The sequence below is a fragment of the Pelecanus crispus genome, chromosome 9, assembly GCF_030463565.1.
Source record: "Pelecanus crispus isolate bPelCri1 chromosome 9, bPelCri1.pri, whole genome shotgun sequence".
Classification (NCBI taxonomy): Eukaryota; Metazoa; Chordata; class Aves; order Pelecaniformes; family Pelecanidae; genus Pelecanus; species Pelecanus crispus.
In genome coordinates this window covers 5,638,284-5,663,519 of record NC_134651.1, presented here as the reverse complement: position 1 = coordinate 5,663,519, position 25,236 = coordinate 5,638,284, and the positions used below count along the sequence as shown (strand labels likewise).

General features: G+C 43.0%; 1 protein-coding gene across 1 annotated transcript in view; it reads right to left on the bottom strand.

The window, feature by feature from the left end:
- Positions 1 to 25,236, bottom strand: part of LOC104031406 (uncharacterized) — a 204,478-nt gene that overhangs the window by 58,151 nt on the left and 121,091 nt on the right. The window contains exons 6-7 of the mRNA XM_075716822.1: positions 10,097 to 10,219; positions 3,042 to 3,167 (exon numbers count right to left, since the gene is read on the bottom strand). Of these exons, the coding sequence (XP_075572937.1) occupies positions 3,042 to 3,167; positions 10,097 to 10,219 (249 nt within the window). The remainder of the gene's footprint in view (positions 1 to 3,041; positions 3,168 to 10,096; positions 10,220 to 25,236) is intronic.

Below are 25,236 nucleotides of genomic sequence, written 5' to 3'. Positions count from 1 at the left end.
GACAATTTTCACTCTACAAAGGATTTAGCTTCAAGCAAGAACTCGTTCCTTGCCGATATGAAATATTGAGTTATGTGCCGATTCTTTTGTTATTTGGATAAATTAAATGAAATCACTATCAAAGAGCATCTCTTAAACCTGCACATTGTAAAGGTTTTCGGAGCATCTAAAGCTTTAATTTCAGAATGATTACAGCATAGAGTAAAACTTGTAATGCTCTGTGACACGACAACAAGCAAACAACAAATTATAGGGTAGATGTTAGTACAGCATAGTAACTTGAATAAAGATAGCAGCCTTGGAAGTCCTTAGACAAGATAAAAGTTTGTAAAGGAAAGATCTTCAGGACATAAGGCAACTACTGATTGACTTGTTTTCCACTGACATATCTGTTCCTTCCTGTTAAAAACAGGTTTCAGGAAAAGCTAACTCATTAGTGTTCTTTTTCCTACCCATTTGGCTCTTATTGCTTGACTTAATAACTTTAGTGGATAAAAGACTCCATCCTATGAAGCTCTGTTCCGAGCTGTTAAACACTACAGCAAAACATTTACTGGAACTGTTTCATTTCCTAGATGTCCCAAGACATCCAGGAACCTCATCTGAAAAAGCCATGGTGATGCGTTGATCTGGGATGGCAGCAATGTTCTTGGTGAAGTGTGAGTTCGGGCTCTGCATGTGCTGTGGACCTTCCAGACCTTCACTGCAAGGTTGTAAAGGACAGGGTCTCCAGTCCTATCTGCCATGAACTCTAGAGCACCTAAAGGAAGAGAACTGGGCCTTATCGAGTTAATTTTCTTGCTCACAGCAGCCATGACTTTACACTGGAGAAAATATAAAGTGGTAAGGAGTAAAATTTCCTTCTCAGGGAAGGTTAGGGGTGGAAATAGCATTGACTTACAGAAGGGAAACTGGAAGTGGCTTAAGATATTTGTTCTTACCGTCCCTGGATAACCCAACAAGGAACTCACTCTAGCAGATGCCTTACACAGCCCATTCTCTCACACAAGTACCACAGCCACTGCTGACCACTTCCATACATGCCTCACCCCCGGAGCAGCCATCTCACTGCTTCGACTGACGCCACACCACTCCATCCCATCGGTTTGCCTCCACGCTGAAGGTTGCACCACCCTGCTAGGCTTGGGTGTTTCTGTACAGCCTTTTAGGGCTACGGGGTGCAGCATTAGCTCCCAAGGAGTCAGCGAGGATGACTCTACACCTGCAGCACAGCCATGTCTGCTGTAGTAAATACCCTCATGATGCTGTAGTTTCTCCGTCCAAACTAGCGCTACAGCAGCCATCCTTTGTGGTTGGAAATTAAAAGCAGCCAGGCTCACCTCCTCCCACCTCTTCTACTTAAAACATCTCCAATTGCCAACCCAAACGTATTCATGGCTACTTTATGCTCATTTGTTCCTGTAAAAATCTAGTCCATCGGCTTAACTAGCACTTTTCTCTCCCAGGTGCTTATTTGCTAAGGTATTTATGGGAGAAAAGCATCCTACTTGGTCCTCGTTTTGCCAGCTGAGCTCCCCTTGCGAGCCAGATTCTCCTTCCTCTGACTACAGCTGCCCTCCTGGGGGTGGTTGCACTACTATATTTTGATTCACACCACCCTGAACACAGGTGCATACACGTGAACTCCGGATTAAGGTCTCACGTGCAGACAAAGCCGACCTTGCCCCCTCTCCGCTGTTCAGTAATTACTGGCTGGTGACGAACTGCTGCCTTTGGTGGGTGGCTGACCCTCCTCAGCCCCACGATGCGAGGGAGCGAACAGCCACAGCTGCCTGTGTGGTGGCAAAACCTCACCAATTAGGGGACCGAGCCTGCTCATTTTGCTTCTGAGTTGAGCCAGGGTGCAAAGTGGAACACGAAGGTTTGAACTGCTCCATGACCGCCCAAGGGACAACTCCCACCCGACCGGGCATCGCCACGCTCAGACCCTGCCAATCCAACGTCTATCTCACCGTAATACCATAAAAAAAACACTAGAAAGTTTTATGCAGGGGTCTGCACACCCAGCTGGCTTGGCCAAGGACATCTCGAGTGCCAGAGGCAGCAGAGGAGCTGCAAGAGGTTCGGAAATGGGCTGGAGAACGGTGGAGGAAGGTCTCTGATACCCTCTCCCCACTAACGCTCCCCTTTTCCGACTCTTTCTGACAATCTCAGGGACAAAATGTGGCCACCCTGTGAGAGACGGAGAGGCGAGCTGGCTGGATGCTCGCTGAAGCGCAGCGTGTGCCATCTCTGCGGAGGGCAGGACTTGGGGAGGCCAAAACTGAAGGCCAAGCGCTCGTTGCACACAGCATGAGTTGGAAGCAAGCTGAACAGCAGGATTTACTTACACTTTATACACAGCATGTAAAATCTCCGAGCAGAAGAGGAGCCATATGGAAACGGTTTTGTGACAGGAATTTCAGCGCAATAAATCCATAAATTTGGCCCTATCTTTCTCTGGCATATTCAAGGGTACCATGTGTGTGCGCTTGTGTTGGGGAAGGGGGGGGTGGATTTGCCTTAAAAACTGATGAATATGTTAAGATATACGAGGAAAAAAAACAATAACCAAACCCAAAGGTAGCATTTCTGTTCTGCTTGTGAGAGTGTTTGCTTAGAAACCTGAAGAGGAGGATGAATGAATCAGATTGTGATTAGGAGCAACATAAGCCAAAAGCAGATAACGAAAAGACTTTCTGTAGAATAAAACATGTTCTACAGGCCAACTCTACATACAGCTTGGTGAGTAATAAAATGTTAGAATTAAAACACGATTAAGTTCCTAACCTATGTCATCATTGTCAGCGTGCAACAAACAGCCAGGAGTCTACGAGGCCAAAATCTTGTTCAAAGTTGTAAACCAATGCCAACTTCACACCTCAAACACGTGCCATTTTAATCCTGTTAATAAGCAGTTCCTAAAGCTGCTTTTGGCAAGCAGGGGAAAATACGAATGAATACAGCGACCCGAAGCACTAGCCTGGGGTCTTTTAAATTGCCTTTAATGTGTGTCTCCAGGCAGGTAGTGCAGGACTCACCTTCACAGGATTTGGCATCCCTCTTCAGCTGGTAGCCCGGCTGGCACTGGCACTTGTAGCGGTCTTCACCGAGCTGAACGCACTCCTGCTCACAGCCCCCCTTGTTAACACTGCAGGAATTCACGGCTGGAGCCAAGGAAACATCGAAGGAACGCGTGTCAACAACGCAAGAACTTATTTCTTTTTAAATACATAAATGACAGTAAAAATACGCAAACCTCGCCGAACAGCTTCCGTAAGTGCACCTGTCCCCGTCCCCTGCGTGACTACCCTCCCTTGCACTGATGGTGCTTGTTTGACACAGCGTCCCACGTCGGCGAACCCCGTGATTCTGGCGAGCGGCAGGTGAGATCTAAGAGCTGTAATGCTGACTGAAGTACAGCCACCCTTTGATCTGACAGCAGCAAAGCGCTTGAGAATCCACTGAGGTAAGGAGGGGAAAAAAAAAAAAGAGTGGCCCCACTGGCACTTTCCCATTGTTTTTTTTCTGTGCGTGCTATCATTGATTTAAAAAAAAAAAAAAAAGACATTATCTTTCAGGCTGATTTCCTCAGCCTCATGCATAGGAAGCTGCAAATGACAGGAGTCACAGGCTCTGCAGACTTACAAAGTAAACCACAAGGAACAAGAGGCTCTTTAGTACATCTCTAAAGACGCTTCTTCTTTTACCCAGACAAATTAATATTCTTTTTTGTTCAACATATATCCCTGGCCTCTGGAGAAACATTTCTCCTCCTGCCAAAATACATTAACACACACCCACACCTATTCGCACACTGCATATAAAAATAAGATAGATCATTTGAACCTGTTATTGTGCTGTACGTATGTAAGTGTGAGTGTGTGCATGACTGCATCTATATATATTTTAACAGCAGGGATGTATTATGTTCTCCATGAGTAGCTGGGAAGACTATTTGGTCCTTCACAGAAGGCATGAACCTCTGGCCCCAATGAAGTCAGCAAAGAGCTTTGATATTTATTTTAGGAATATTAATATTAATTCATTTATCTGTAAAAGACATTAAGAAAACATTAGCCACAAAAGCTGCTGGAGGATGTGTTTCAACCTATGCTACCAATTAGCAAATAGTTAGTTTGTGCAGTCAAGTCTGTGTTAAAAAGACAAAAAGAAAAGCAAATTTTTACATTATCATGGATGCATACACAGCAGCAGCCAGGAGACACCTCGCTGCACACTGGACCTGACCCTGGCTCCTGATCTCCACTTGTGTCTGCAAACCCCCCGCCCAGTGAGCGATGTAACTTGAAAGCAGCTCCGTTCCTACACGGCAGACAGCAGACCCGGCACACTCAAAGCTTCCTGCTTGCTGCACATTTGTATCCAAAGACCTGTTTTTCAGCAAGAATATTCAAATAAGATGAAAATATTTCAGAAGATGAAAAACACCTTAAATTGGCTCCAAGCGATAGAATACACATCTCAATTTTTAAAAGTGCCATCTTCTCCCTCCTTCTCTGGGCACAAGCCAATTTGGATGTAAGGGGAGATGAGAAGCAACCTGCCGCTCCAAGAATTTTGGAGGCTTCGAAGGCAGAAGGGGATGGGTGTGAACTCCTGCGCCAAGAGCTTGCACCGGCGGGGCCGTGCAGCCTGGCCCTGCACGGGGCTCTGCCGGCGGCTGGGAGCGAGGGATTACTCGAGCGGCCGCGGCCAGGTTCATCACGCCCGCTGCCGAGGCATCGCGCGGGCTACGTGAGAAGGTGCCAGACAGAAGAAGAGCGCCAGGGAAGGAACAGGATGAATTGTGCTTGTACTGCCAGGCACCGGCAACGCGTCTTTGATCAGAAAAAAGGGAGAGACCTGGCATGTCATGAGCCTAATTCCACCTCTCGTGAAGGGGCTTGTAGCTGGAGGTCTGAGCACATGCATGGGGTTCAGGCAGAAATGCAGTGTGCCCTCCACTTTCAAAGATTTACTCTTGAAGTTTGGTAGGAAACCAGCCCCGCTGCTGAGTCCTGACGGGCACAGCGGTACGGGCCCGGCCCCGGCTCTGCGCTGGGGATAACGCCTGGCGATGCTGAGCGAGGGAGGCAGCACCACAGAATCACAGAATTGTTTTGGTTGGAAAAGACCTTTAAGATCATCAAGTCCAACCATTAACCTAACACGGTGGTGGGAGGCATCACGCAGGAAAAACAAAAATCTGCCGATGGGTGAGAAATATACATTTCTCAACCCATTATTTTTTACAATAATGCTCTCATTTTTACAAAAAAACCTGAGCATGAAGCCATAGTTGGATGTATACATAGCAACCATGGGGTTAGAACACACAGTCTCTTCAAGCCTATGTCTTCCATCACCTCAAATCCAACCTTAGCAATGACAAGAAATGTAACTTCAGACATACTGAGCTTTTACTTATGTGCAAAACCACAGATCATAGATCTCTAGAGATATTTTATTTGTTGCTTCCTCTATTAGGAGCCTTAGTGTGCGAAAGTCTCCACAAAACCCCACATCTCAACCGCTTTTCTACATAAGGCAGATATCAAAGATAACAGCTGGTACCAGAGATGAATCAGGCTCTAAAGACTGTGCTCTGCTTTCACGTGCAGGAGTTCAAACAGGAATAAATTCCAGTGAAGACAATGAATTTACATCAATCCAAAAACACGGCCCAATACTACAATAAACATGTTCTCTCTGCTTTCCAGACACCAGTCAGTTAAACTTTAACGAAGTTGAATTCATTACATTAACATAATCAAGGCATTAAAAACAAAACAAATAAAAAATTGGACAGTGTTACCTTTGGTTATTCTAATTACTCAATTTGTAGTGAACGTTCAGTCTGGCACAGATATCTAAAAATGAATTCAACATTGAACAAAATTTATGGGGACCAAAAAGCTAAGAAAGAAAAGCAGCATTGAAAAAGATGGGATTTGGGCATGGCACAAAGTATCAGAGACCATCAAAGGATTCAAGAAGACAGTATTTTACTTTCATTGAACAACTCAACCCATTTTAGAGCTGTTTGCTTTAGAGTACGAGCAGCAGTTTCTAATGAGAGTAGGAGGAATGACAAACAACAGATTTCTTCAAACCATGGGTTTTGAGGATCACACTAGCAGTGGAGGGATGGACCACCAGCAGTCAGTCAGGATCCCAAACACGCTGTGATGATGTGGTAGGAGGACTGGACTTGCTGGAAAAAGCTTGTGACAGAAGTTCGGTATCTTCCATGCAATCACATGAGAAAGTAGCTTATCCCAGGTTTCTGACTCTTCAGATGTAGGCTGAATATCTTATAAGAAGAAAGATCCACTTCCTTATGTATGGGAGACTTCCAAGCCATCTAGGCTGCAAAATCTGCTTCCCCTCGAGTGATTTTGGCACTTTTGCTCCCAGAAACATAGGGTTGCCAAAAAGAAAAAGACAACGTGGAAAGAATGAACATAACAGAAATCTGGGCTGGGTTCATCTGAAAAGCCTGTCTAAAGGGATGCTTGTTTCTTATTTCTGCAGCTGAGATAATCACCTTCCATACAGCTCATTTCCAGAACGTGGTCCCTTTTTATTCTTAGTATGTGGGAGAGACCGTTGCATCCTCTGAAGTATCCACGGAAGAAATCTTATTGCTAATACAAGTCCTATTTGAAGCGCTAGATGTTCTGCTTAGCTGCACTAGGTCAAAAGAGAGGTGCATTATTGGGTTTACTTCTTGATCGGATGAGTGCTCAGAACTGACTGCATAAACTGGTGCAGCAGAAGAGGCAAACTCTCCACCCCCAACAGTCAGTGCAAGCAGTTAGCTCCCAAATCCCGCTGCTAGGCACTCCTGGATTACTGGTTTATACGAAATGTTTCGCTCTGTCCTCATCAATTAGTAACTGTCTTGTGCTCCAATGCATGAGAGCTTATTATATCCATTTATTTTGGTGTCTTGTCTAAACAGCTGACACAGAACTCAATATCCTCCGCTCAGTATTGTGTATATCTGTTATCATGATAGCAGTTCTCTCGGAAATTTACTCCTGTCTCTCATCTTAGGATTTATTTGTGTTTCTCCTCAAGAATTTCTGAGATACTGCAAACAGAACTGAACATGGTATTAAGTATTTTTAATAACTTCTTCTGAATACTTACATTTGTGAAATGAAAATTCACTTTCTGATCATGTTCATAGCTAGGACAACTCCAAACTGAGCTGCTTGATTATTTGTGCCATGAGAAAATTTTACTATTCTGTGTCCACAGAAGGTTTTACATATTATACAGGTAAATTCATTTAATTGCCATAATAGCTACTTTTTGCATTTATCATTCAGTTCTCTCACTCTTTTCCCCCCAAAGCCACTTTAGTCCTTTTTTGTATAAAATTCCCTCTCCAGCACAGCTGAAAATGAGACTATCCAGAGGGAGTAACGTAACTGAAACATCACATCTTTCACTTCTGGGTCCTCCCTGGTCAGATCTGATCAGAGAGAGATGCTCTCTTTTCTTTTAATTCACAGAAAAACACTACTGTTTCTAGTTAAATGTGAACCACTCTGCTTTTACATTAATTTTTTCTCTCACACTAGTGTTTCCTTACCCATTCCTTCTCCAACTAAGATAATCAGAAAAGATTGAGACACCACTGTATTTTTAATTGTAGTTAATTACCAAAAAATGCTGAAAGTCTCTGTATGTGGTAAAACCAACAAGCCTAAAAGGGTCAGGTCTTTAAATAAAAAAGCATTATTCCCACAGCTTGAGCACTGGTACATCTTGTGTTCTAGTTGCATCAGTAAATCTATTGCCGTGATAATTCCCAAAATGACTGATGACACATTTGGCTGCTGTTAAGCACAACCGAGGGACTTTGTGCAAGAACCGAGACAATGACCAAACTGTGAGTGAACTTATTCTGCAGATGTGGTCCGACCATATTGGACTGTTCTTCTCCTATTACCTAAAATCAGGCTTAAAAATTTAAACAAATTACATCCTTTTCTTCTTCCCAAATGACAGAATATCGTAATCCTTTTTGCAGAATTCAACAACTTGACTTTCGTACTGATTTCAATGCAACACAAGGACAGCGTATTTTATTTTATTATTCTTCCTATTTTTAGCAACATGCAGCATTAACTCTGCATGTCTTGTTTCAGGGCTCGGAGTCCAACCTAAAAAGCACGGGGTTTATTTTTAATGGCCGAGCTGCTAATCCTCTCCACGAGCACCTACATAGGCATTGTGTCATGGGCTGAACTGCCGAGCTCCATGGTGCTCTCATTTACATCAGCATCCATAGGGTAACTCCATGCTGTAAATCAGTGGCTTTTCACCTGAGGCTGAAGAACAGGGTGCAGTCTTTGGGATCATGTACACCCTCTTCCCGCTGTTTTCTAATGCCTGTTTCCTGGAATGGGATTCCTCTGACCAACAGTAGACGTCTGTTAGTACAACTGCGAGCATCGTTCAGATTAGCAGAGCAGTTGCTGAGATGGGACCTGCAGCCAGCCCATGCTCAACATTTAATATCGGCAGAAAGGGGAACACATCCACAAGCAAGCATTCATGAACTGAAGATCTTCAGCATGGGAGCTTTAAAATTAATTTAAAGAAAGGCAATCCATTTGGTTTGCAACTTCTTTTTGTTACCGGCTTTTATGTGTTGTCTTTTGCCTGGGTATGCCATGGTACAGCATGGTTTTTGCTGGCTAAGCAAGGAAAATTCGGTATCGGTTGTAACAGAGATGTTACAAACAGGACTGGAGCGGATGAAGATGTATCCCTGAAGTACAGGAGCAGTGCAAGCTTTTAAAGACCGATGTAGATAAAGGAATGGATCAAAGGGCATAGGACCGCTGTGGGAACAAGGAGCTTTCGCAAATCTATAGCACCCTAATTATCAGCCCACAGCATAAGCAGAATCTCAGGAAAGGTGCTCAAAACTCAGCTCCACATACATGGGGCATCTCCTGCATGAGCTAAAAGGAGTAGCACAAACTAAACATTCATGTAATATGCCTTGGAGGAGAGTTTTCAGCCCACCCCATCCATACTTCTCACTGTGCCTAACAATTGAAATGTAAACCAGACCCAAGCGGACAATTCTGCATTAGTTTTACCTAAAAAAATTCAACATACAGCAAAGGCTGAAGAGAAGAGATGAAGGGTAGAGCTTCTTCTCTTCTTGCACTCTCTGAAAACCAGAGAAGACCTTTGAGCGCATACTTAAATGTTTCATTAAGCCTTTTAGATCTCCCTCTCTAGCTACCAGTCCACAGCACCATATTCTCAAATGCATCTTAGTAACTCACAAATTTGGCCTCTGCTCTTCACCCTCCCAAGAGGATTTTCTACTCTGCTCACTGTAGCACAGTCGTGGAGATTTTACTTCATCATCTCACCCCTTGACCCAGTTTAATGATATCCTCCTGCCTCGGCTCATGCCACCACCTGGGAAAGCCTACGGGGTCCCAGTCTGGGCAGTCTGATGGGGATGGCCACTTACTGTAAGGTTAAATCCAACTTCAGGGTGGCAACCACAAGCTTTTATTTTGTCTTCATCACTGAAGACACAAGCTGCACTTTGGAACTGCTTGGCTGGAAAAGCAGCGTTCTGCCAGGCACCCGTGGGCAGGAGATTTCACTATCCGCTGGCTGTACCTCTTCAGAAGAAACAGGCAAAAAGCCTAAGTAAGAGGAAGAGTAATGGGGGCAGAAAAGCCCAGGGCACAGCTGGAACATGGAAGGGGATGTGACACAAAGAAAAAATGCCCAGAATTGGTAAAACATTTTCACTGAAAATGAAGACCCCCTATTTCTTCAATGCCTGCTGCAAAACAAAAGAAATTTTCACAAGATTGCATCACAGAAACAGGGGACACCATCACCGCTTTGCTCTCAAAAAAAGAACAAATGTGGAAACACCTGAATTGTCGCAGACTCCTTGAACTGGGATACCGACATCCTTTGTGAATTAGGCAAAACTCAGACTGGGGAAGTCTACAAACCTTTGCACTTACCTAAAGACAGGTTTAGTAGAGAAAAACACATCTTGGAGTAGGTGAAGCGCTTGTTGATGTTTACTTACCTATGCAAGTGCGCCCATCAGCATGAAGCCTGTATCCTGCCCAGCACTGGCAGTGGAAGGAGCCGTGCGTGTTGACGCAGCCTTGCTGGCAGCCACCGTTCACCACCGCACACTCGTCCACGTCTAGAGAAGGAAGGCAGATGGTGAGAATTACAAGCCAGCCTCAGCAAAGACATACCCTGGTTCTCCTGGACGGCACGTAGCTCATACATAATGCAACCATTACACTCAGACTGGGTTTTTGTTTACTTCGCTTCTGTGCTGTAAACAGAGCAAAGAAAATTGAAATTTTATGGTGTTTTTCCAAGTTCCCGCAGGCACTGCCTCTGTAGTCTCCACTTCTGAAGCCCTTGTTAATTAGAGTGATCTGTGACATGGCTGTTTCCTTGGGGCCAAGAGAAAAATACAGGGAAAGAATTAGGGTAAGATAACACATCTGAACTTGTAGGTACCACTGGTCAAACATTTGGCTTTTGTAAAATTTGCTGGATGAAGATTTGCTTTTGCATCAGACCTTTAATCCTATTAGCAGGTGCTCTTGAGGGTACAAGCATGTACAACTGACATAAATGGAAAAAAGCCATGCAAGAGCAGAGCCCCTGCTCTCAATCAACATTATCTTTTCAACCACTGAATACGCTGAGAGCTTAGACGTTACATTTAAAAAGAATGATGATTTTGTGCCGTATTTCCTGTGATTCTTGCCCGTTGGGCTTCCTTGTGTTCACCTGAACCTTCCATAGCATCTTCTCAGATGCCCTCCCAGAAAAACGATGTGATTTCCTGATGATACCTTTTCCAAACCTAAGCAGGTATCTTTCCATGTTTCACATTTTAGGGGATTACATTCAGTCAAATGAAGGGGGAAACTAGCATTAAACCAGTTGGAGAATGCTGCTGTCATGTTTCATCTGAAAATGATGGACGATGACGGACAAAAAAGATGAAGAACAGTTTAAGTAAACAGGTGAAGGTTTAAAACAGACCCACAAACCTGAATTTCCAGAAGTACCACATGAGCAGTTTCTGCACGTTTTCAGCAACACTGGGCTACTGTAAATAGCATTTGATTGGCATGTTGACACCATTACCTTAAAAATCGACATAGAAGTCATTGGAAATAAGGGTCAGTTAGTCCATGCCCTGACCAGTTTCACCTGGTAGATATTTGCCTAGAATTTGTCTGTCCTTTCTGTAACAGCCCCCAGGGATGGCAATGCCACGTCCCTCCATCTCGCCCAGGGCCGATGCTGGTACCAAATTATCCTGACCACCGAAGCCATTCTCCTCTTGCCAAAGCCAAACCTCCCTCGTGCAACAGGCATCTATAAAGAACCCTCCTTTCAAGATTGAAGACTCGCATTGACTTAATTGCTTTTTAGATCACGTTCTCAAATCATCTAAGGGATTTACCCACCCAAGCACACCCAAGAGGGTGTGGATGAGGAGACTGGGATTTCAAGAAATAAAAGAGTGACTGCAACGAAAGGCAAGTCTGCAATCGCTGCCGTGCAGCGGCACAAAGAGGGCTTCCCCCCCCCATATTGCACTTGAGGAACGAGGGGTCTGGCTTTCATATTTTTGCTGTTGACATATCTGCTTTGCATTTAGCTCTCGCGGTTTACATTTTTTTTTTATGCTTTTATGTTTATTCCGTTTTAGAAAATCTAATCAAAATTAAATGAAAAAGGAAGTTTTAAAGATGACTTGGAAATGCACAACGTCCTGGTCCTAAGGAAATGTATTTATAAAGTTAAATTTTAATATTTCACATGTGAATTTCACTTACTTAAAATGAAGTCCCGGTGTCGACTAGTGTTTAAATTCAGACCATTTGCGAATGTCCACCACTTTTTAATCCTTCTGCCGTATTTGCTGTTTTATTAGACTGTATACTACGTACATTTCCTACTGCCTGGAGACATCTGGAATACTCTTTTTTCAAACAGAAGTTTTCCTTTTTTTAATGTAAACAGTAAACAGAATATGTGATTCATGTTGTTGAATTCTATACCGTTGAGAAATAGCCTGTTGAAAAATGCCAGGACGAAATCAAAACCAGGAAACTATTTGTCTTGAGTATCACAGAAATAAAATAAGCAAAAAGGCTCAGAAAAACATAACAAGGAAGCAGCTGAACTATATAGTACAGCATGTTCTAGTATTTATACCTCAATAAACTCAAATACCGGGAGCATCAATATATGAATTTTATAGGCTACAATCAGCTGCAGAATTTCTCTAATATACCAAATACAGTTTTAAGTTAGGATATCAGCACTTACAAAGGAGAAAAAATAAGTCCAGCTAATAAAACCGAGCACTTGGAGTCAGCTCTATTTGTTAATCTCTATTTGAACAGTTAGAGAAGTGACTTGGTTTACGGGGAAACTCTGCACCCAGCAGCTCCCGCACCAGCTGCAGCTCTTCTTTCAACAGCGTTTCCCTCGTACTGACACATCCCGAAGGGCCATAAGGCCTTTATATTGCTGAAAGGCAATATAATCAAATGAGAAATAAAAAACTCTGTAATACTTGTATATACGAGCTATACCTAACCCCACCCAGAGACTCCCTGCAGCAAGTGGGGAAAAAACAGAGGTGAGATCAACGAGCCTGCAATGCAACTCCACGACCATCTTCCCCGGATGCCACGTGAGCGGCAAGTTTGATGACAGACGACCCCTTCTAGTTTCAGGCTTTCTCTGCAAGATCAATATTTTAAGGATTACATGTCGAAAGATTCCTTCACGTACTACAGATATAATCAAGAAAAATGCAATGCACAGTCGCCTTTCAACGTCTCCTACGTCTCAAAGCCAGGAAACAACTTTGCCCCCAGTTACAGAAGAAAAATGCCTTAATTATTTTGTCTGGGGAGCAGTCTGCAAAGTAGACACTAATCTAAATGCATGAACTGCACTTGAAAGTTTTAAAAGTCTAACCTATTTGGACTTTTATATTTAAATTGCTATACTAATAAAGGACACATATACCAGGAAAACAACAGCTTATGCTGTTACAGGTACAGAAGTAACCGCTTCTTTTTCTACATGGAAATAACTATAGAAACATAAAATTATTCTACAATTATGAAGTTATAAACATATAAAAAATATTCTAGAAATAGAAAGTCATTATATTGTAACGCTAGAATATTATGGGATTATGGAAGATTGTATCTGTTTAACAATACACTATAATTAAATTTGGATTAGTTTCCACTGCAGATCAAACTGAAACACCTACATGCTCAACTTTCTAGTTACAATTTAGGACGCTTATCTGAATAACCCGAATTTCAAGCCATTTATGGCTTGCTTATCACAAGTCAGACCGTGATGAAAGCAACTGCATTCCCACAAAACAGAAGGAGAGCAATCTGCTGAGACGAGAAGCGAAATGAGAGCGGTGTGCTGCCCCAAGGCTATCTTGCAAAGGGGATTATGCTGCTGGGTGAACAGAGCTGAGTTGCTATGTGAATACCCTCCTCCTCCTCACCTGCGCAAGATTTCAACAGAGATGGATTTTAGTGGGATTCCCCACCGAAGGCATCTCTGCTTTCCATGCTGTCCGTACATAGTACGTGCCTCATCGTGTACCTGAGGATGTCCAGGGATTGTGTCCCCATTTACCCACTTTTCACTGGGAATAGGCTGGCAGGAATAGCCTTATGGTCAGTCATAGAATAGAATCACAGAATCATTTAGGTTGGAAAAGACCTTTAAGATCATTGAGTCCAACTGTAAGGAAGGCAGAGGATAAACCAGAACTCATGATAATTCAGGCCCCCAACCTCCCGAGATCCTGTAAAAATTTGTAAGCTAATCCTTTCCCTGGAAGATTGGGATGGAGATAGCTGGGAGGACCCCGGTCAAGAACTTAGCGATGAGAGTGAATTAGATGAACCAGAATTTAAGATAGCCCCTATTATTAAAACTGAGGTATGTGCCAGACCTCAAGGGAGCAACCAGAGAAATACCATAAAGACCACTCCATGGGAACCCCTTCAACTGGCTGATCTGCACGAAAAATACGGGCAGAAGCCTGCTGAGAGCGAGACTGAGCATCTGTGGCGTCTCTCCTTTACTGGAAGAGATCTCATTTTGTTAGATCAAGGCAAAGCGGATGGCTTTTGGGGACCAGAAGTGTTCTTGAACGAGGGACCAGCCCCTAACACTGACCCACACTCTATTACACCCAGGTCGCATATTGGGCAGGGGGCGGAGACCCTCGGGATAGAGGGGAGCCCACTGCTATATCATTAAGATCATTAAGTGAACTTTTTACTGCCTTACAAAAGCATACAGTCATGCAAGCCAAAAGTCAACCGTATGTGTCTCCAAGATGTAAATTATTTTAGCCACCATGACATAAAGATTTTTTAGCTCTTCATGCTTGTGAGGTCTGTGCATTTGGACCGAGCCGTGTGCATCACAACTGCACGCTGACCTTTCATCCAGCCCGAGAGGATGCGCATCTCAAGTCCCAAGCACGGGAAAAAAGAGGATGCAGCGCACAAACGCACAAGCTGCTGCCAGCACCGTGCCCTTTGCAAGGGCAGATCCTACTGATGACGTTACAGATTTTGAAGGCCTCTACACCCCTGAATGGGGGCTCTGCTAATCTTCAAGGAAGTTTGTCCCTAGTTGATTTGGTGGGCCACGTTGGCAACAGCTTCATTTCCATGCCCAAAACATATTTAAATACAGAGCTGGGTGACTGCTTGTTTGGAATTCAGGGTCATCGCATCAGTGGCTTTTCTCGTATCATTACTAAAACATTTAGGAACAGCTTTGGTCAATCAGTTCCTTAAAGATAAACTGACAGCAGTGTTAAACACAGATAACTAGTGAACCTGCAATCATGTTTTTATAAAGGCAAAAAAAAAAAAAGGCAAGATGTTGCCAGATCAACTCCCTACTCACAAAGAGCTTAGCTTTTTAAACCAGTAAGAAAGGTAAATAACATGCAAAACTAAACCCCAATAGAAGAAAAAAAACCCAGTTCCGATGACAGCAGGACTGAGCGTTTGCAGTATCCTCTCCGTTTTTATGATCTTTCCCCTCTTTTCTGGCCATATGGTGCGAGACAGAGTTGTGAGCGGGTGGGCTGTTTTTCAACTCCCAGTTTTTAAGTTCTCCAGTCGCAACACCCCAGCACCACTTGTAGGTCAAGAGCAGGCTGCAGCCACAGCTCCCACGTCTCCGAAGGGAGGGGAGCTGGTGTTGCCAAACGCCTCCGTGCTTACACTGCAAACCAGGTGCATCCTTAAACCTACACATAACAAATACCTGAAGGGTCATGAGCCTCCAAAGGGACTCAGAAATGTTTGTCCCTGCTTTAACCACTGGACATGCACTTCATGCAATCTCAAGTCCTCTTTGCTTTTAAATCCTTTTTTCCCAAAGAACCCGCCCAGCAATTTCTGCAGTGACTACTCCCACAATAAATGCATCACCACCCTCCCACAGGTCTGCAACGACCCTCTGTAGGCATATGCATACAATGGGCTCTGGCGCAGGACAACTGCCACTTCAGATCTCAAAGTGCCTGCAGAAATACTGAAAGGCAGCCCTGCTTTTTTTTCTAATTCAATTTATTTTTTAAAGCACCACATTCCTCACAAGGTCATTATTTGCAACTTTTATCGCTTCTCACATGCCTGCCTTCTGTGCACGTGTGTGCAGCCGCTCTCAAAGTACAAGATGAAACGGTCTTCTAATATTAAGTTTATTGCACACTTTTCCTTCTTGCACATGTTTAGTAAAATGAAAGGTATAAGGTTACTTAAAATACAGCCTCTACTGCAGACCTGAGTTCCCTTCTTTGGGCTGGCCAAGCAAACAATGGTACAAACATTTGGAGAATGCCGAGTGGAAGGAGAGATGATGTGCCACGGGTATCCCAGGGACGGCATTCACGTGGAGGACACTTTGTCAAGAGCACGATGTGAGGTCTCAGCAGGCCCAGGGTGGCAGAGCAAGGTTGACCTCTCACCTAGCTTCACGGAGCCAGTGGCATTTCTTCTGGGTGACAGACGAACAGGCTTTCTCTTGCTTGACTGCAAAAACATGCACAGATTGGTAACCGTTCGAAGCCTGTGCTTTCTGATAGATAAGCAGACAACAAATTTCCTCTTCACAGTGCCCAGGCAATTCTGGAGAAAGAAACCAGAACTGGACAGTAGGGACCTCATCATTTCAGGGTTGGGGTTTTTTTTTTTTTTTTAGTTTTGGCAAAAACTCTACTTTGGCAAGTAAAGAGCAACACCAAGAGAGGCAGAGACCAAATAGTTGCGAGCATCACGCGCCCTGCAAACACCAGAGACCTGATATGGATGCAAAGATTTCTGTCCGGCTGGGAGCTGATGTAAGAAACACGTGCTGGGTACATGCTAGAACAGCCGCCCGCGCGCAGGGACCCAAACCACCACAACAGCATCTGCGGATATGGCCCAAATGACTTTCACAGAAGCGTAACTACACCCTTTTTACCAGACACCTAAAAAATACTACATCAAAGTGGAATGAATGACACATGCACGTCTCCGTTTTCCAGTCACCACAATCCCCCCAGCTCACTGCAGAAAGGATGCAACCAGCAGAAGCAGGGAAACACAAAACCCTCCTTGCATTTCCTTAGAGGATGCTTTATGCCGACGGTTTTAAAGTCAGATTATAATTAAAAATAATTATACTAATTAGTGATTAAAAAATCATGACCAGAAAGAGAAAGCACAGTCTACTCTTTGCAGCTTTATCTTAAAATTCAGGGTTTTGTCTCTTCTTTACCCAGGGAGCTCTGCGGGTCGTCGGTCCCCACACAATATTGTAAGGATTAAGCAGTGAGTAACGGTGGTGATAGAGAAACAGGGAAGGGAAGATTGGATCTTATGTAAAGAACCACAACGAGAAACCTCCAGTGGCTATATTTAAAATGAACGCAAGTGGATAAACTGTTCAACTGAAACACTTATTTGGAAATAAAATAACAAAAATCTGACTTACCATTCCCTTGCCCTGCCTAGCTCACCCAGTCTCTTCAGCTGCAGATCATTTAGTACATCTGACGTGAAAACTCGCTTATTGTTTGCAATTTAACACGATATTTAAAATCAACAAAGATGTATGACAGTGCCTTCCCTTCTGTTATTTGTAATGGCGCTGTGATTAGTCTCTTCTATATATTCCAAAGGATGTTTAAACCTCACACAAGTTATGAAGTGAAAATATCATATGGTCTTTCCCCACTAATTTACATGGCGGATTTTACACATTAATTTAGTGTGTTTCTAAATTAAATAATTTATATACTTCAGGGAAGGAAGGGAAACAGGCTTGGTTCCCAGCCATTCATAAGCTGATCACAAAAGTCAGAAATCTTTTCTATAAAAGTGAAACGTAAAATAAGAACAGCTATTGCTATAAGTAGATAAATTTATCACAGATTCAACTCGCAGCTTCCTTTAAATCACAGTCTCCCCAAGTCTCGAGTTGGAAAATGTCTGTAATTTGACAACCAGTGTGAATCCACTCACAAATGTACTCACTATTAAGCACGACAATTTGCTCTTGAAGCAGAAGTTTTAAAAATGATCTCTCCTGTTTTACTAACACTAAAGTGGTTTTCAAGGTTTGAAAGTTTGATTGGAAGAGTTTTGAACCTCCCGTTGCTAGAAAAATATTTGTTCAATTTTTCCACAATGAAGGAATTAGTATTGACTCTAGGAAGAAAAATAGAAGTTTAAAGTCTGGTCAAAAACAAAGCCCCAAATTCAACAAGAAAAAGGAGAATTTCTGTTCATTTTAACCGAAAACATATTTCTGTTTCATTGAACCAAACTGAGCAGCAAAGAGGCAAAAGAGCAGTTTTTCACAGCTGTGAGATTTTAAATTGCAAAACCCCTAGTCTAGGGTATTTTATGCTTCACAAAAACCCATAAATATGCTGCAAGCTCTTTTGAGTGGTCTACTAGAACCTGATGTTAAAACACCTTCGTGAAATAGCTTTCAGCATAGATAAATGTGCTCCCGTGGAGCCAGCTGGGTCATTTTGAACTGTTAGTGCTCCTAGGCTTTTATTTTTGCTCCTCAGCTGTTTGTTTCTGCCTTTTCCTGGCCCCTCCGATGGATTATATGAGCATCCATTGTCTGCTCCGGTACAAAGTCAGCCAGGTTAGCTCCAATCGCCGCTAAAGCTTACTTAAATTTCAGTAAGTCACAGGTGTCTGAGGCAAGCCTGCTACAACAAAATTAATTAATGGAATAGCTTCAGCAAACCGTACTGAAAGGAGCATGTCACATCTGATAAGAGACTGGTTAAAAGGCATGGTTAAGAGATTCCTTATCCAATTTAGTCCCCGCGAGCCGACTCCACAATGAAAGAGGACCCTTGTTAGAGCAGTGAGTTTTCCACTACGTTTCTTCTTTGCCTGGGATTAAGGACAAAGCAGCTTTAACCGGCACCTATTTCGGCAGGGCTGTCCAATTAGCCATGCACAGAAACAGGCTTTCCAAGCTATCTGATTATTTACCTTCCCCGGAAAATCGATGGCATTAAAAAACCACAGCTTTTTGTACTGGACTCACTGTCGTTCAGTCTGACACCTTCCTTTAGACCTCCCCGGTGCTTCGGCCACACCGTAGAGAAGAATTTTCTAGCCTGTAGTTGGTGCCTCGCCCTAGATTTCAGATGTTTTCCAGGTAGCTACAATGACTTCTAGCTGTGTCTAGGTCAGGTCTCCTTTCTCTCACCCCTGGTTTATCTGTCTTTATATTGAGAACAGCAAAGGACCCGGACCATGCCACTGTGAAATGCTGAACAGCAGTCATCTATGGGACTATGTCTGTGTTGGGTAATAAATATTTATGTCCGGGTCTGAAGGGAGAGGCATTTCCTGATGGCTATTTTCAAGGAGGGAAGAGGACAGAGGACTCTCTGAGGTATGGGGAGAAGTGTGGAGGAAAGGCAGGGAGCTGCTTCCAGCACATGTGCCCAATGCAAGCAGCCCGACAGCTCCAGGGGACAGGCTCAGCAGCTGCAATCGCTTTTGGGGAGAAGACATCTATAAGCACTGAAAGGGACAAGCCACCCGACCAAGTCTGAAAGACCTGGATTTAATTTCCTGGTCTGTCACTGGCCTTATTGGAGAATAAATACATGAATAAATTGCTGTGAGATGTCACGCAACCCTGTTAGTGGGGGCCACAGGTGATTTGAAAGAACAACATTGATTTGCCAAAGATCCCAGTGATTTGAATTCATTGTCGGGACAGGGGAGGAATATATTGGGGAAAAAGAGATGCTCTAAGACTTTTTACTTTTTTTTTTTTTTTTTTTAAATATTGCTTTCCTGTGAAGACTGGCACAATGCAACCATTGAAACTGGTGACTTGTTCCTCACCAATGACCGGATCCCGCAATCACTGTTCATTTCTCAGATGCCCCTCAAGAGCAGATCTCCTGGACAGAGTGACGTGAAAAGACAAAACCGGCCAATATCTGTACTGCCGATTTCTGCTTACTTCCAATGCCTGACATGCCAATCTCTCCCGAGATATTGGTTTAGCTCAATAAACAGCCAAGAGCCCCTCATCCACAACTCTATATGCAAACCATATGTTGCCGTTGAAAAATCTGAAGATTATAATTAGAACTGTCCATTCAATTTAAACAAGGTCAAGAATGAAAACTATTTCAAATTCAATAAACAGGACATTTGAAAGTGTAGACGCTGTGGAGGACAAGCTTAACAACTTAATTGACAGGTAAAGCTTCATTTCTAATCCTCATTTTGATATCGTCTGTAGCCTCAGGAGTCAAAACACATCACTGCTCAGTCCTCAAAATATGCAGAGAAAATGAAAATGTCAGTTGAATGAAAAAAAGGAGAAGCATCTGTTTGATAGCTGTGTAAGCCTGTGATATGTAAACTGCTTTGGAGTCAAGCAGCCCTAATTAGAGTTTCAAGGCATTCTTCGTTAAATATACACACAGAGACATATATCTATATATAGAGAGAGAGAGAGATGAGTTTTAAGCGGTTACTGAGGCCATATAATTTGCAAGAAAATCAGGATATAGAATTAAAGTAAGGAACATGATAATTTCATGGACCGACCTCAGATAACACCGTGACGTTTTCACACAGCCATGAAGCAATACTTTTCTCCATTTTTTCACAAAGCAGATCTATACATTTTTCTCCACCCTTAGTCTTTAAAACAAACAAAAAAAAGATTCACTGCTGAATCTCAGAGTAGTACACAGCATCTCAGCAAAGTAAAGCTAAAAAGAAAGACTGATAGGGTTACCAGCCTCCACAGTGGGGTTATACTAATAGGTATTTTGGCAACTGTACACCCTTGACGATTCCAATTCGCATCAATATGAAACCCACGCAGATGGACATAAACTCTCAGTGGAAAGCTGGTGCCAGGATAAGTGAATGACCACATGAAATAACAAGGGAGTACAATCTGAAGAACGGCAATCCAGACAACGGCGTAACTTATGATCTTTAAAAATGCTTCTATACTGAAGAAAACAGTCTCATTACTTCTACCGTTTCCTGTAGAGAAGAAGTAAATGTACTGGCTGTAAACAGTGAAGTTGGAAGAGGATGTTTTGCCTGTGCACCGCAGCAGTGTGGGCTGAAAACAATTAAAGTTTCATGTAATTTCTGCTTAGGAGAAAGGTTTTGACATCTGTAGCATCAGCAGCTTCACTCCAACGCTCCTGCAAGTTTTTCTGATGTGGGGCAGAATAGCAGAAGGAAAATTTGTTATGGAACTATCAGTTTTTAAATACAGTTCCTCAGCACAATTCAGTTAGGCCATGCTGGGAGGTGGGAGGGTGGCAAAGGAGGAAAGGATCTCTGCAAGGAGATGTACTTAATAAGCGACAGCATGATACAGCCCAAACTCCTTGCGCAGATTCAAATCTGAGGCATACTAAGGAGGTTTATACGTTGGGCCATCAGCATCTTCTCTCAGCAGGTTATGACAGTTTGAAAAAACAGTTATGGAATAAAAAGAGAGAAATGACTGATGTGATGAGAACATCTGGTTTTTGTTAGCAGAAATATTAATGCCCACTTGCTGAGCTCAGTAAGTGTCTTTGCTACAGCAGGATGCATCGAGAAATGTCTTTTCCACACACAGTAGGCAAAATATGCAAAAGAAAACGATAAACATGCAAATACCTTCATAATCTGATGTTTCCAGTTTACAGTACATATACTCCGCTGGTCGGAAACTTGAATGCTATTTGTGACAAATGTCCTACTTGGGTTGGTAAAAAGCTTTAAGACATCACATGGATAGACTCGTCACGCAAACTGACTGGAACATAAGCCCATCTTGGTAATAATTGGTTTGGGAGGAGCAATCACCAGTCAGAACTGTATTCAACACATGAAATGTGTGCAACGCTAGCACTGCGCTTACAGTGACAAGACCGTGCAGGACTAGGAAAACGGGGAGGGAAAACGCACCGTTCAGCCACCAAGCTCCGTACCTCTGCCAATCTCACCTAGACGAGGCCACAGCACAATCCAACTCCATTTCTGCAAAACCTGGCTCCCTGACTTTGCTCTACAACCATTCGTTCACATGGTGCCTCCTCAAGAAGCCGCCACAAGCGTCTGATCCCCCGCTGGAGCTATCACAACTCCAGGCCGATCTGCAACATAAATCGCCAGCGAGCAAAAGACAGCATGCACACAAATTTTCTTGCTCTGCTTCCTTACGACACATATTAGTTGTGACTCTGCAGAGATTCATCCACAAGAAGTGAGCAGTGGCATTAACACATTCCAAACCTGTCCATACCGACTTCCAGAGACGGATTCTAATGAACAATGTCATCAAGCACAGAAGATTCTGCCCCCCCCCACTTTTCTTTTTCCTCTTACTGAGATTACAAATGACATCAAATTAATCACTTGATTGCTTCATTTTTATTAGTTGAACTCCTTGGCTGACATTGAATCTCTTTTGGGATAGTAACTGTTAACAAGGTACTCGGGTGGGTCTTTCAAAGATCTGGTATGCAACAACGGCAGGTTTATTTCAAGTTGGTCTTCTAATAAATCCCAGTTAAAGCCCTCAGGTACTCATGTAATTGAAGTTTGAGTAATCCAATATGATGTTGATCAAACTACTGATCTTTTAATAACGAACCGTAGCTCTCCCAGCAGTTGCTATCTGGCTGACAGTCATGTCTGGATCGCTTCCTTTGGGCCAATGCTTTGAACAGAGAAGCTGACAGGTTTCTGTTTGGTTTAGATTTTATCACAAATTGTTTTAAAGCTTTTTAAGGATATATCAGATGGCTTGTAAAATCCACAGGCATTTCAATAAAAAATGGGGTTTTTATTACTTGTCGCACTAAAGACTAGTATTAAATGCTTCTAAGGAGGAATATAAACACCACTCAGGAGCTGTACTTCTTCCTATCTCTCTATCTGCCGTTAGCCCTTGTTTACGTAGCCTGTAGGCAAAGCTATAGAAAAAGCAGTAGTTACCCCGCACAATACTTGCCACCGAAAGGCAAATGTGCGCATTTTTCCTCCCATAATTTCCATTTAAAGTATGAATTGAAGGTTTCTAAGCCTTGCCTCTCTACACAAGAGTAATTCAGTTGCAATTTACATTTTCGATGTGCTCAAAATGAACACCAAGATGACTCATGTGCTGTTTATAAGATGCTTATATTTGCTGGTAAATACCTTGCTACAAACAAGCTATAATTTAAGTATTCAAAAGTCTTGCTTCTGCATAAAATTACTACTAACCGTAATTTTGGAAACCATGACCAGAGCTTCAATTTCAGGCTTGCAAAGCTCTTCCTACACAATGATTCTTAAAAGTACGACTGTATTTTCTTCTCTGACAATGGCAATCATTGTATCTCTGTAATTGCAGAAAAGATTACCTAGCTTTTAATTCACATTAGTCAGCTGCAACAATACCATGCTTCTTTCCTTTCCTTTAAAATAAACTAATTATTGTCAATCAGCCCAGTGGAATGTTAACATTCTCCATAACCTGCCTTTCAGAGGTAGTCATAAATGCTAGAAACTAGTTAATATAAACTAATCAGAGCCCTAGAAATATCTCAAAACATATTTGTACTGCAGTCTATCATTTTTGTCATGCTATTTCTAAATAATATATTTTGTCTGGACAATAATAGTCCTTTCATATAGTTACATAGTGCTTTTCATCTAACTGTTCAAAGGTCTTGCATTAATTAAACCACATTAAATCCCTGACTGATGTAGCAAATACTATAATATTCCCAAACCTTAAATGTTTTCATTGTCAAAAGCTGATCAATAAAGCTTTATGCATCAAATAGTTTGGACAAAGAAAACTTTTCAGGCCAGTATGTTTGCTCATGCCCAACCTCCTGCACAAATTCACAATTGCAAGAGCCGGAGACACACGCAGAGCAACCATGAAGGGGATGACTGTCATTCTCCCTGCACTTTACGCAACCGCTCCTTTCCAAAGATAATAGCAAGTTACGGTTCCCACTTAGTATTTCCTTCCAGCTGGTAGAGCCCACGTGAGGCTTTTCAGATCCCGGCGGAAGACACGGGAGCTGGAAGCCTTGTGGAAGCAGCCCATGTGCCGAGTCTATAATCAGCCGTGACGCACGGTGAGCTTTCAGGCACCATATGGACTAGCCCAGCAGATGCCGTAGAGATGGGACTCTTCGTTTGTTGTTACCTGGGAGGCCTCTGACATCTAGAAACAATTTTTCCCTTTTAGTCCGTGTCAGATCAGTGACCAATAATCCATCTGATCACTGAAATGCAGAACAGGCTGCCAGTTTGCCGTGGTTTATGAGTAACAGCGTGCTTTTTTAAAAACCACGCTGCTTTGGAGCACAGCAGAAGATGAGCTGCAGGAAACGTATGACATGCCGACACGCTGTGCTACACCCAACCCTGGGCAATCCTTACGCAACCTGAAAATTAAACTGCCAGTTCCATGCTTTGTTTATGAAAAAAGGCTGCTATTAAAATGCTGCAGCTGAATTAAACACTCAAAGAGAAAAAAAATCTGTACACCAAAAAAACCCCAACCTTTCATAAGAAGAGATTTTTTTTTTTTCCCCTCCATGGAAAAAAGAGATTTACCAAAATCATCTTGAAATAATAATTGAATTCGTGAAATATAAGTGGTCCCAGTCTGTCCAGAGAGCCAAGGCTGCAAATGCCGGTAGGACTCCTTCAGCTGTTGTTTTGGGGCCTTGGATTAGGATATTGCTCTTGACACCAGGCATTTCTACCCAACTGGTCTGCATAAAACTTCTGCTTAAAAAGTGATTGAAAACTGGCTGTGCCTGTCCTCGGCTCCAACCAATAAACACATGCATCCAGGGGAAACGAGCTCGCTCTTCAATGGCAATATTCACTTTGGAGGAAGCTGTCACAACTGTTAGTTCATCTACCCTGAGGGATATCAGATGCGAGAAATTACGTGGTTTAGCTCACAGCCGTCTTTGTTCAGTGTGGAAGAGAGGAGCGGGGAGACTTCAACAGTCATGCGTGGATCAGGAAAAATCAAAACAAGTGCAATTAAAATTCAAAAATAACTCAATTATCAAAGCATCAGATGCTTTTCTCGTCTAAGACTGCCACAAAAATGCTCAAAAAATAGGTTGGAAGTGTCTGTTCTGGTCCGAGCGATGCGTCTACCCTTCCCAGACTGAAGAGAAACAGGTCAGACCCAAAATGACTCTGATTTTGCCGAGTTCAGTACACGATACCTTTTAGTAAGATTGAAAGGGTTCGGGCGTCCCCAGCATGTAATTGAGTGGATCAGGCTCGGGAGGGGGCACAAAATGAGAGGGGACTGACCAAGCCAACCCACGGCGTTGGCTACGTGCTGACGGCCGCCGCCAGCCCGAAATGAGCCCGCCGAAATTCAGCGCAGGTTCCTGCCTGCCTTGGGCTTGCCATTAATCAGGACTCAGGTAATTCATTTTAAAAGTCCAATAACCTGCAGTTTGCTATGAATCTGTTGTAATTTTTACTACTTATTTTAAGCACATTTTTTGCTGTAGTACTACCACGAGGGGACAAATGCAGAAAGATGACACTATTTGCCGAGGAGAGCGCAACA